We start from the raw sequence: 13734 nt of genomic DNA on the forward strand, positions 1-13734 counted from the left end.
GAATAATATGTCTTATCTGGACAAAAATGCTAATTTTTATAGCATTCTATTATACTACACAGTAAACACACAATATAAACATTCAAAACATTTAGGAAATAATCTAAGATAACAATGAGAAAAAAAAACCCCACCAAAAATGCTCCCAATGTTGGCTAATCAGCATTCTATTTCACAGTAGCTTGTAATACAAGCTGGGCAAAGATCATATAGGCAAATTAGCAGTTGACTAATGATTAAATATGTTTATTTCACTGTATACGCAAAAAATAAAGTTAAATCTCTGCAAATTTAAAAGCAATTTAGTTATGTAAACAACAGCAGAAATCATTCCGTAAGCATACTTACCAACCCCGAAGAACTTTAAAAGAACATGGCGTGAATGGTGAAGTCAAATCCGAAATTTCTTTGGTAAAATCTATACATTCACCTTGGAACCCTGGTTTACTGAATGCTTTGAGCTATAAGAGCAACAACACAACAATGAAACAGAAAACAGTTGCTTGACATCATCACAAAGCAAATGAAAACCTTCCATTTCATGTACTTACAAGAATTCAGCAAAATACTCGACTCGTGTTTTATTAACAAGGAATCCATGTTAAGGATGACATTCTCCTTAAACTCAATTTTTTCCCCTTATGTATTTGCCAGAAGTGTCAAGATTTATTTATCATTTCCATCCATCTCTTGCATCAGATGCTGGGCACAGAGGCCTGGAAAATAATTCTACCTATAAGAGTAAATCAGAGTCCCTCCTCTACTAAAATGTGGTCCTTGCCCATTGTATCAAGCAATTATTATCCCCTATGGTGAGACTACATGTGTAAAATAAGAAGCAATTTAGTGCTAAACACGAAGGCGGTTTGGAGTGGTATGAGGTGTGGTGGCTATGCCTTTTCTCTCCCCAAGCCTTCTTGATCCGCAGTTAATAAAAGGGAGACGGAGAAAGCACAAGCGCATGCTCGTAAGAGAGCATGAGGGTGACTGTGAGACCACAGGAGCAGATGGCAGAGAAGACAATAATGATGGGATCAGTGGAAGATTTATGGTGAAGAAAGATGTCTGTGCCATATATTTCAGCTTACAGGTTCCAGTTTACTGAAGAGCACCTTAAATGCACAGCTTACAGCTTTATATAAGTACGTTTCTGCTTTAGTCCTTCTTGTCAAGGAAAATTCATGAAGTCTCAACTCTAATTCCCTTTAGACCAGAGACATAATAATCTGCAACACTAGTGGCCTTGGATCTCCAATAAGTAAGAAAAAATGAATGAGGCCTATAAATATTTCATGATACAGTGGAGCCTTGACATAACATGGCCCACAGATCCACCCGGCACCAAGAGGCCTGCGTCGCAGCTGAGAGCGCATCATGATCATCTACAGCACCGCCCTCTCTCCCGCCACGGCTGTCCTGGAGAACAAGGCTTCTTTGAGCAGCTGAAGTTCAGCTTCATTGTCCCAAGGGTCCTCTTAGAGACGGGTGGTCTCTGAGTTCTGAGGAATTGTTTCTTAGCTAGCTCATTCTGCTCTGACCTTGCTAGGTCTGATATCAAAGCGAAGCCAAAACCAGAAAGCCGAGAGAACCCATTCCCCCCGACCAACCGGGGCTTTTGCACAATACGATTTCCTAATGTGAAACGAGGCTCTATTTGGAGCATTCAAACACCAAGGGACTCCCTGCCTTAAGGAAGCGTGATCCATCAAGTTCCTACATCATGGTCCTTTGGTGGATACAGGGGATAGAAAGAAAACGCAAGTCCAAAACAATACAAACCTCTGGAACGACTGATTCCCTGTATAAGAACAATTCTACATGTCCAGGCACACTGCCCTGGATTCCTTGATAAGAGCATATATTTTAGTTAGTGGTTTTTCAGACTATGTTTTTTAACTTAAAGGTTTATAAAACATGAGGCTAAAAAGTAAATCACATTTAACTCCCAAAAATGTGGAGTAATTTCTCCTACAGGCAAATATTATCTTTATTCACAATAAGGATCAGAAACAGCACATGAGAACAGAGATCACGGTTGTCTGATTCACTACGTGTATTCCCAGTTTGTTGAATTAATTATATTCATATTGCTGAGCCTAAGATTTACACTTCAGTATTTCATCATGAAGTCGTGAAATGTCAAATCCTGGACAACTGACGATGCAAGCTAATCATATTGCAGTTGATGTAGTAACAGCCACCTCTACTTTTTAGTCTCAGTTGTCACACTCAGAAGCATTAAAATTCACACACATACACACACTCACTCTGCCATGAAGTACTGTTTTGATTTGATGATTTAAAATACTCTTAACCCAAATTTTAAAAAAAGGACTTAATACTGACCTGAGTTTATTTTTACCCCCCAAATGAGATATGGTATTGATACACAGTTCACTCAGGATTTGTCCAACCCCAGAAAAGTAACCCCTCATTCTGAGTACCTTACAAATGCCTCAGAACAGAATAATTCTCATAATAATGTTCTGAGGATGGACCACCCGAAACCAACTCTGCACTTTCTAATTATAATAATGAATCTGTGGTTTCTACCCTTGGTGAAATTAAGTGGCAGTACCTTGGTGAGAATAAGTCCTGTGAAAAGCTAGCTGGATGACTCACTACTTTGGTTTCCTTTCCAGGTTAATGGAGAATAAATTAACAACTTGGCTTAGAACACAGATGAATAGTCAGTTGAACAAGAAATGAGTTTATTTCGAACTATGCCCATTCCTCCGTGCCATGTGAGCATGGCTTAATCCCTACCAGCACCAAATGGAACTGTATGGAAGAAGAAAAAAACAACAACAGTGTATCACTGGTTTCCAAGGTGCCTTTTCACATATCTATCTTTTATCTTCTTTAGAACTACCCTTTGAAGCAGATATTATCACCTCTTTATGATGAAAATTTTGTAGAGATCCTTTGTTTACTATGTACTTTTCATTTACGATATATAGAAATAGACGTAATAGTTCTTCAATATGACAAACTAAAACCTCAAGAACTTAATTACTGAACAACAGTTGTGCTTTCTCAATTTATTCCACAATATCAGAATAATTTTTGAACGTAATTTTATTTATTCCAATGCTAAAATAACTTCTCTGAGAAACATTCTATCCTGTCTAAACAAGACTTTCTGCAGCCCTTTGGACTTCCTTCAAATAAATGTACTGATTGTTAAACAAAGAACAGTTTTGTTTCCACTCTTCCATTACATCACATTGTCTCATAATGCAGTGCTATGTAGTTTTCACATTCGTTACATATTCAATAATAATCTTACTTCCCTGTTTACTCATAGAAGGCTTTCTTTACTTAGATAAGTACTACTTCCTGAATATTTCTGGTCTCTGGATTCTATAAAAATGATCTGGTCGTAGTACCAAAAAAATGTTTTCCTCTACTGCTCTTGAATCTTACTGATATTTGACTAAAACTATTGTTTACTTCTCCTCCATACATGATAACAGTAACCACCACTGTTAAAGATCCTGTGATCGCTCTAAAATTCAATTTGGCCAAATTATCCAATAGAAGAAAATATTCAGTTGCTTTTTCTCAGCTAGAATCATGTATAAAATGGAACAGAGGGCTCAGTACTTAAAGAAATCCAAACTTCTAATTATATTTGCAAATGGACTTTTAAAAGATTCCAGGAAAGAAAGGTCCTTGGTTGGGTCAAAGTGGGGAACTGGTTAGAATTTCTAGAGAATGGATGCCTGACTACAGCCTCTCTAGAAACGAAACTCACTTTTATGAGATTTAATCTAGTGAGATTTCTGATACTCAGGACTTGCTAAAAGAGAGAGATGAGGACATTCTGGACATAATCCACATTCTGTTTGTTTTGTTTGGGAAAAAATAAAAACAAAAATAAAATGCCAGCTGCTATGAAGAACTCTATAATGGTCCTGTCACTGTATCAAATATTGTGAGTTGGCAATCAGACTTGGTGATCAATCTTCAGCCACGGGAAAAAATAATCTTCTCAATAAAAGGTGATGTTCTGTGTCCCAAAAAAGACATATATCATCATAATATGCTTACACATAAGCAATAATATTTTTATTAGCATAACTCTCATGCTATATATTAATTTCTACACACATATATCTTCTGGCTTTTCCCTTAAGTGGCTTGAGGTTTCCTTTCAAATCACCAGCAGACAAGAATTCCCTCTCTCACTTGAACTTGAGATATAACTTCCTCCTTGTACCTTAGATAGGGAAATTACCCCAAATGAACACGGCTTCTGCATCGTCAACCTATCACAACTACTTGCGAAGGAGAAAATACCTTCTACTTACTGAATGGAACCAGACTATCAGCCAAGATCTGTTTGTTTTCATTTGGGTAAATGAAAACAAGCACAACTTTCTGAATATTTGGTCCAATGGAAATAATAAGGGCTTCGATACTGGGTAAACTAAGGAGGCTTTGTCTGCATGTTACCAAATATCCAGCTGTCATACACTAGTCAGAGACCTTTATTTCACAAGGCAATGGCTGAGCTTTACTGAGAAAATTAAACAGGGCCAATTTCACTGGGTGTTTGCTGCTGCTTACTTTCTCTTCAAGTTGGGCTGTAAATCCTCTGAGCAATCTGCCCCAAACAAGGAAGTTCATAAGAAAGAACAGGGATGTAGGAGGGGGAGAAACAGAGCTTAAAAGAATGTGATTTTTTTATCTGCACTTAAAACTCAGAGAATGTGCAGTTTGGAATTATCCTGGTTTACCTCTTTATCTACTCAGGTTGTGTTGATGCATGTGAAAAAGTGCTTTGAAAGTCCACAGTCAGAGTTTTCTAAGATTCAAAATAAAGAGCTGGCAGGAAGTGTCTCCAGAACAGCAACTGAATTATATTCAGAGAGGAAATGTTCCCAATAGGCCTGAGCTAATCGGAAAATAATAAAACCTGGAAGCATTGTGAACAGAATCACAGTTAAACTAAGCTGATTTGAAATATATAAACACTGACATGAACACGAAAAACATACACACTCAGAGAAAAAGATTCAGCCTTATGTAAAACTAGCAAATGTCAAATATTAAAAATTAATCATTGTATTTGGTTTTCTGAAGAAATTTTTCTAAATTGGTTATTTAAAATGAGACAGAGGAAGCACTGTAACTCATCCCCTTTCTTTTGTGGTTGTACCGCTCATATCATGATATGTCCTTCTTTGACGTAAAATCTTGGAATTAGATACTGAAGAAAATGCCTCTTTTGCTACTTCTAGCTGTGTGAAATGATGCTTACTTAAATTCTAAATCTTTGCTTTCTCATTAATAAATGGGAATAAATCCTGACCTCACAGAGTTATCAGAAGCATTAAATAAGCACAATTTCTAGCCCTCAATGGATAATAAACAAACATTAGGCTCCAGAGTATTACCCAATCCTTCAAACCATTAACACACTAGAAATAAAGGAGCGGGGTTGCAGTTTTATCTGTGCTTTTAAGGAATATGTGATTTAGGTATTAGAATTACATTTACATAATAAGCATGCCATTTCTCCCTGGTAAGTCTGCTCCTCCAGTCAGCATAACGTACTGTGCTGAATACGAATGTGACACTGAAGAATGGATGGGCAACAGGAAGGAAGGAGTGGCAGAGGTTCAAGACGAACCCAAAGTGGTCAGTGCTGAAGCTCTAGTAGGAGAAAAAGAAAGGAACCGTGACAAATCCAGGCCAATATGATCAGTAACAAAGATGGGCACTCTTGTGCTCACAGGTTCCTAGGACAACAGAAACTGCCCTGCCATACAGACCCATAAAAGTTATCTGAGGGAAAGGGATAGACTTGAGAGAAAGGGCATACATTTTTAGTACACAATTTAACAATTATAAGTTAAGAATATTTTTAAACATACCAAATGTGGAGGCTCATTTATCCCAAGTGGTTCCTGAAACATACATTAAAACATTTTAAAAATTATAATTGTATAATCACAGTTGTCTTTGAAAGTGCTGAAAATCTCCTTTGAAAAATGAAAAAATATATGGTCTGACCAATTTACTAGATTCCTTGAACTGGTTAGGACCCTCATATAACCTACTAAATTAGCTTATAATAATTTTAATGTTTATTACTAATTCATTTTGAGTAATATTATAGCTAGAAGAAAAATGTGCCCCAATAGTCCATCAGAAAGATAGAGTCTGAACTTGCCAACATTCTCTTTCCCGTCACTATCTCCTGGGCACCCTATTGTTCTGCAGTGTTTGTTATTAACCACACTGGCCACACTCTTTCATAACTTCGTAATTTTGCACATGAGGAGATGATTCCCTCTTGGTGAACTGCCTTTTCTGCCCCACTTCCCTTCCTGGCAAAATTGCTTTTATCCTCTAAGACACGACTCAATGCATCCTCTTCTTGAGGAGAGGCATGGTCCCCAGCTCCCCAGGCTCTCCATTCTCCCTTCCCCTGGTCCCTCAGCACTGCCTACACACTTCATTTCCTCACTAGTCATACCATAAGCAATTGTGCATATGCCTGTCTTCTCTAAGAGACTGAGACAGGGCAGTCTTATTCATCTTTCATCTCCAGTGATCAGTCCTGTCTGACACAGCAAAGGCACTAAATAAATGCTACTGAATGAACTGATCAAATTACAGAGTACCTAATCATCGAGGTGCTAATGCCAATCTACTAGCTCTCTATGGAATCTGCAGAAATCCATATGCTGTTTCATTTTCTCTATAGATACATACAAAATAATCCAACAGCTCCACTTTTACAAAAGCCTGTTCCATGTGTTCAATTGTATGCCATTACATGTCACTGGCATTGGTTATGTTCACATTTAACTCACCAGTTGGATAGGTCGTATTGACATGATTATATTATTTGATCCTCCCCAGTCAAAAAAGCATTTGTATTTCCCTTTCTCTAAAATGTATTGTTCTCCACAGAAGAACTTCTGCTGGTAGGCAACCCATCTAGCAGGATAAAAAGTAAAAAGAACTGAGGTGACACAGAATCGAGCAACCAATAATTTTAAACACCAAAGAAGCTCTAGGTTCTCAGAATAGGAGACAACTTACACGCCACTTTTAACGTGAATGGATCTTGTTTCACTGCCAAAACCCATTTCTTCTAAGTCAGAAATTTCCTGATTTGTAATGTCAATAAACTTTCCACTTTCTAGATCAGATTCAAACAGTGTGATAGAAGATTCTATGAAATTCTAAAAGGAGGAAGAGGAAAGTTTAGGAGAACAATGGTATTTTGTTTTACGGATTGCTGTATTTTAGCAAATTTTCACATACTTGTGGGATGATTTTCACACAAATAAATCCAGGAAGAATTTTAAATGGCACTGAAAACAATTTTAATAGTCACTACTCCTATATACTTTAAAGAAAAAAAATAAGTCTGAATTTACTTTAATCAGGAAAACACATTTTTATGAAATTGGAAATTAGTCAACAGTTAGTAAATTGCCAGGACTTACAGACTATCACATATGACACTAAATGTAAAGGAAACTAAAGTCTCACTTATGCCTAAAAAGCAAAAGCCATATGAACCAAGAAGTAAACACACAATGTACTGTGGGCATTGTGGGAGAGGATTTTATGAGCTTAAATGTAACAGAAAAAATAAAATCCGCTTGACAAAAAAATTGTTCTTTAAAAATTAAAATCAGAGGACATCTCTGTATAGTCAGACGGCATATTTAAAACAAAAATAACAGAAAGATTCTAAGACCCAACTTGACAATCAGCAAAAGGCACACATAATTCACAAAAAAGATTAATGTTAAAAACAAACAAATGTATAATTTCACTCATAAAAATGAAGAAATTCAAATTAAAACAGATACAATTTCACTTTTTAAGTTAAGAAAGATCTAAAAACCCAGTTTTACCAGGGAACGTTCCTGGTGGAAATATAAATTTTACAGCTACTTTAGAAAATAATTTAGATATATATTTAAAAGACTGAAATTGATTACATTCTTTGAGTCTGAAATTCCTTTTTTCTTAAGTTTCCTAAAACTAAATGATAGCCAATTTATATGCAAAGATGAATTATTTATCATAGCGAAAAGCTGTAAAAAGTGTAAATGCCCCAAAGATTTACAAACATAAACCTTTATGCATCCAGTGCTTGATGGAATAAATACAATTAAGCAGAGTTTTTAACAAGCTAACAGTTAAAAATTATATCATACACTTACTAGTGGCCAGGAGCTTTACATGCCTTATTTCCAATGTGATTATATTACTATCACTCCTATTTTACAGCTAACAAAACTGAGTAACTTGCCTGATATAACACAGCTACTGAGTGGCAGAGATTGAATTTGAGTCCAAATCTGTCTATTTGTCTACTCTAAACTCTTAATTACTGTCAGATATAAATGTAAGGATGAAACAGTAGGACAAAAACTAAAACTTAAAAACTTGGTAAGATTACAAGTTCTCAAAAAAACCCCAACTTTCATCAAAAAAAGACTAGAAGAAAAAAAAGAAAATACCAAGACTGGTTAACTTTGGGTCCAGAAGTTGAACAATTTTACCCTATATTTTTTTCAAAACTTTATAATAGGTATATTTTTAAATGGAAAATACAGAATGCATTAAAAAAACAAAACAAGAGGGACTTCCTTGGTGGTCCAGTGGCTAAAACTGCACTCCCAATGCAGGGGGCCGCGGTTCAATCCCTGGTCAGGGAACTAGATCCTGCATACCCCAACTAAAAGATTCCCACGTGCTGCAGCTAAAGATCCCGCGTGCTGTACCTAAAGACCTGACACAGCCAAGTAAATAAATAAATATATTTTTTAAAAAAACAAAAAACAAAGACTCTTCCTTTCTGCCTACTATATTTCATTGTTTGTAACTCAAGTCTTAGACCTATGGAAAAAAGTTATCAGCTTCTATACATCTCAAACACTATCAAATTTCTCATTATGATTATTATTATAAATATTATCTAAGATTTCTAGTATAACCATTCATTTTACATGAACAAGCAAAACAGTGTCCAATAAAAACAAAGCACCTATGAGGAGAGAAAGAAAATACATTTAAAAAAAAATTCTCTTGCACTTACAACTTGTCAAGTTTGAAGGATTTAAAAACTGCTAACACAGCTGGGTCAAATTTCATTTGAAATTTTCAAAGATAAAGGCTTTTTACCAGAAATTTTTATTATAAAATAATTTCTAACCCATATTCGTGTTCTCAATTCCTGCTTGAGAGTAAACATGTGCAACCTGAGAACACCTGTCACCTTCATTACTTTCTCATGGTTCTCAAGAAAACGGGAGCAGGGTGGATTTACTCTTCATGACTCCCACCATCCCTCATTTTATTAATAGAACACTTTTCAAAACACTTGCACTTGTTATCTCTTTTGAGCTCCCCTTAAACCCTTATTTTACATATATATGTGTATATATACACATATATATACATATATGTGCACATATACACAGATGTCTATATCTATCTTGTTACAGATATAGATCTGCCATTTTCCAGATACAAATCTAGAATATACATATATTAAATCAAGGCTTCAACATCCTAGAAGAGATTTGCCTTAAGGTGTCCAGGACAAGCCTCCCCAATGACATTTTACAGCCTGGGCGCCACATCAACAAACCTGGTTATATTGACAACATAAACTTCCATCATCCAAGGAACACGAACATGCCTCTGTTTCTTGCAACCTGAAAGTGTGTAAATAGCTCCAGGCGGCTGTGAGAATACAATGCGGTAATGACAACTGAAGGCGCCCATCTGGGTCCTGGTCAGGAACTGGTATCAACAGCTGCCGACCAAGTCAGGCCCCATGACAATGGGCAGGTCTTCAGCAGCTCTCACACGTGGACCCCTCCTCCCATACTCTGGTGATTCTGGAACGCTCCATCTCTGCTTTTATCTCCTCTGCCCCTACAACTGTTCTCTACTCCCTGTTAGGGTTGTAGGAATTGAGTGGGGATAAGCTGACATAAACCATGGGTCACTGCGTCACGCTGGAGTGAAACGGGACAAAGACAAGCACAGATATGTGCACATGTGCTGGGACTGTGCCTTTTCATTGAGAAATCACTTGTGTTACGGTGTCATGGACTCTACTTGAGCACTGATTTGCACAAAGCCTACTGTGTGGGTCGTGGGAGAGTGGCGGCAGTGAGGAGGGTGAGCTGGGAAGCAGGCTGAAGGCGCAGGCCATTTGGCAATGATGCAGCCGGGAGCTGAGCAGAGGAGGAGGGACCCACTGCCACAGGACGCAGTGCCGAGTACAAGTGCTCGCAGCACATGGGTTCACAAATAAATTTACTCATGTGGCTTGAGTTTGTGTCCTTCCTACTCTGGCTACCATTCCCAGAGACGTGGCCAAAGGCCACAGGAGACTCCTAAGTGACATCGTTCTCTTTTTTAATCTCCTGCTTTTGTGTATTCATGCCTTGTAGCTTCTGCCTTCCATCTTTTTCTAAGTATGTTTCTGAGCCAGGCTTTGGTCTTTGACCCCCTCTGCATTTTTCACTCAAACCTACCAAATATACAGTATCTGATCCAGTTGACTAGTTGCCATCAATATGGTGTCCCTGCTGGTCAGAGTTCTTAACTCCAAGCCAAATCCACTCATCTGGGGCTAAATCTCAAGGGTCACATGTATAAAGTATGGGATAAAATATGCCAGAAAACACAAAAACAAAAAACCAAAACTTCTAACTGCCTTGCTCAGGAGGTGACTGCCACAGGACACAAGTCCTGTGAGGTTACTAGGTTATTCTAGGTTATTATCATTCTGACTATAAGCACAATTACATAATACTTAAATTTATCAAATAACTTTGAAAGTCACACAGATTTAAGTGGAGCTCTGTTGCTCCAGAAGGATGAATAATGATGTAACAACCTCAAATCTGTACTCCGTTTTGTATTTTTAAAGAACTTAAATCCAATGAAAAATCTGGGTAGTCTAATATGGTTTCAGGTACAGTACTCCCCACTGTTAGAGCAAGCTAATGAGCCATTGCTTCAGGACCAAAAATAAGTCTTAAGGATCAGTAATTTGATTATTCTTAAATTCCATAAAATCCCTCAGCTCATTGGGCCCTGGAACTCTTACGCTACAACCCCCCAGGGTGGGCAGCGTAATACGAGACACCAGCTGGGATCTGGTGTATCCATTAATTTAGGAGACATAACAGTGTCTGCTGCACACCACCTGGTTTCAGAGATCTGAAAAGAGGCCCCAAGTCTGAAAATCATATCAAAAGCAAATCCAGAAGTTAGGCTAGTATGAAACTGAGGAAAAACAAGCATCCCAAGAAAGTTTTATAGAGGAAACCAAGGAATAAAAATTCCTTCTTTAATCCCTGGAGTCTAAATACTGCTATATTCCTTCTGGTCCTTTTCGCTTTAGAAAGTAATCAACTCCAAGTCAACATATCTGCCTGACTCATTTGGAATTAGAAACACATTTCTGGTTGTCCTCTCCAAAGCAATCCATGACACAGATCACATTATCCCTAAGGAACATATCCAGAATCTGACCTTCGCAGATCCAGAGTGTTCCACGCACTACAGCCAGGATGTTAGAAGACTGCATTGTGTTATGCAACTTTTCTGTCCTCTATTTTCTATTATTTCAGCTTAGATCTTAAATGCAGTGCTTCACTCTTCCCAGGTGAGAGACCTCTGAGAGTCTACATGGGGAAAAGATGTCTCACATCAACTCTGCCTGCTAATCACATAGGTTGACATAGGTGACAACCCCAAGAGCTTTAAATCCTATTTCTAACAATACTGTATCATATATTTAAAATTTTCAGAGGGTAGATCTTATGTTGTGTCTTACAGCACAAAAACATTAATAATAATTATAAACAGGGCACGAGGAAACTCTGAGAGGAGATGGCTATGTCTATGGCCTTGATGGTGGTGATGGTTTCATGGGTGTATACTTATTCCCAAACTCCTCAGTTGTATACAAAAAATATGTACAGATTTTTACATGTCACTTATACCTCAATAAAGTGGTTTTTAAAAAAGAACTCCTCCCCAATTATATGCTATACCTGGAGAGTATAAAATATTTCATCTGAAAACATTTTCGTGAACATACATTTAAATTATAAATAATCTGAAAATTATGTAAATATTTATACATGTGTAGTAGTCTGCAGAGTAACTATATATTTATAGCTACAAATGAAATGCTAATAATCCTTTGGCTGAATGAAATTCCAGCTTTCTACTCTTGAAGTGCTTAAATTTTTTACTCTAATCATTCCGTAATAAAGGAAAATGGGTAATATGACATGGGCTCTAGAGTAAGACAGACTGCCCCTCAAATCACAGCTCCACACTCGGGCACAGTACTGAACATCTTAGATCCTCAGCTTCTGTATCTATAATATGGGAATCGTGAGTCTCTATCTCTTCATTTTTGTGAAGATTAAGTGCATGTATGCATGTAAAGCCATTAATAAGTACCTGAAAATGTTAGGATTATTATAATGAGGATTATGCTAACATCTTTACAAGGTAAACTAGTCCTAATTTTTTTTTTTTTTGGCTGTGTTGGGTCTTCGTTGCTGTGCGTGGGCTTTCTCTAGCTGCCGCGAGCGGGGGCTACTCTTCGTCGCGGTGCGTGGGCTTCTCACTGCAGTGACTTCTCTTGTTGAGGAGCACGGGCTCTAGGGGCGCGGGCTTCAATAGTTGTGGCGCACGGGCTTAGTTGCTCCGCGGTCTGTGGGATCTTCCCCGACCAGGGCTTGAACCCCTGTCCCCTGCATTGGCAGGCGGATTCTTAACCACTGTGCCACCAGGGAAGCCCCATAGTCCTAATTTTTTTTAAATCTAATTTAAAAAGATTTTCTTTGAAGGAAAGTCGTACTTATTTGTACAAAAACTGTGACATCATTTTTGTAAATACCCAAAACTTTTGTTTGCAGAGGTAATTGACATGCCAATCTCTGCTAATTTTTCCAATATATTTTATCATAGACTGTCTATATCAAACATCTCCTAAAATTTTAGCTACATAGTTATACAGTATTTTTAATTTTTACATTTTCTACTATTGGGAGAGTTCAACTAGTGAAATCTTGGGGTTTTGGTTTGTGTTTTGCTTGTTTTAGTCATAGTCATCTTTGGAAGATACCATCATATTCACTGCTGAACATTTCTAGGAGCAACACTTCCACCCAACTCTTTTTTTTAAATCAGGAGGGAAAATTTTAAAAATTACTCAATACTAGGTGGAAGATGCTTTGAATCACAACCCTTAGCTTCCTCGACGCGTGTGGTCACAATGACCTAAAAGAAAAAAAAGGCTGTATTGTGTTTTGTCTGGCTTGCCTTTTAGTGCTCAAGTAAGGAGTAGCTATGTAGAGGAAACCCGTGGCCCTTGTACATTAGAATTGTGAACTAAATACCTCAAAAGCTATCTATCCATTGCTCATGCAAACTCAGTGCCCAATCTTCAGTGGACTGTGTTACATTTCTTTTTGGTAGAACCGGTTTCCAACTCACTTTCTTACTAACAATGATCACTCATGGGAAAAAAAAAAAAGCTCTCCTGTTCCCTGTGCTGCTTCTCTCCCATTTGGGCTCCTCATGCCTGAACAGGTGAGGGTTTGCACCAGTGGTGTTGGTGGCCCCCGGCAGACAGAAACTTAAGGAACAGAGCACATAACCCCTGTGCTCATGCAAAGCCCACGTGGACCCAATAATCACCCTTCACTTCAT

The 13734-nt window shown here is 37.7% G+C and overlaps 1 protein-coding gene across 5 annotated transcripts in view; it reads right to left on the minus strand.

Annotated features, from left to right (window-relative positions):
• The window catches only part of CRYBG3 (crystallin beta-gamma domain containing 3), a 114847-nt gene that overhangs the window by 36707 nt on the left and 64406 nt on the right, over window positions 1-13734 (minus strand). For 2 of the 5 annotated variants that reach the window (XR_002173763.3, XM_019922388.3), the window contains exons 13-16: window positions 7060-7202; window positions 6828-6954; window positions 5883-5915; window positions 349-461 (exon numbers count right to left, since the gene is read on the minus strand). Coding sequence is in view for 2 of the 5 variants with exons in the window: in XM_019922388.3 (XP_019777947.2) it covers window positions 349-461; window positions 5883-5915; window positions 6828-6954; window positions 7060-7202 (416 nt within the window). In the remaining 3 variants the exon portion in view is untranslated. Of the gene's footprint in view, window positions 1-348; window positions 462-5882; window positions 5916-6827; window positions 6955-7059; window positions 7203-13734 lie in introns of those variants that run through there. The other 3 variants (XM_033855921.2, XR_012331554.1, XR_012331553.1) reach the window with 2 other exon arrangements.

Source organism: Tursiops truncatus, chromosome 4 (assembly GCF_011762595.2).
Source record: "Tursiops truncatus isolate mTurTru1 chromosome 4, mTurTru1.mat.Y, whole genome shotgun sequence".
NCBI lineage: Eukaryota > Metazoa > Chordata > Mammalia > Artiodactyla > Delphinidae > Tursiops > Tursiops truncatus.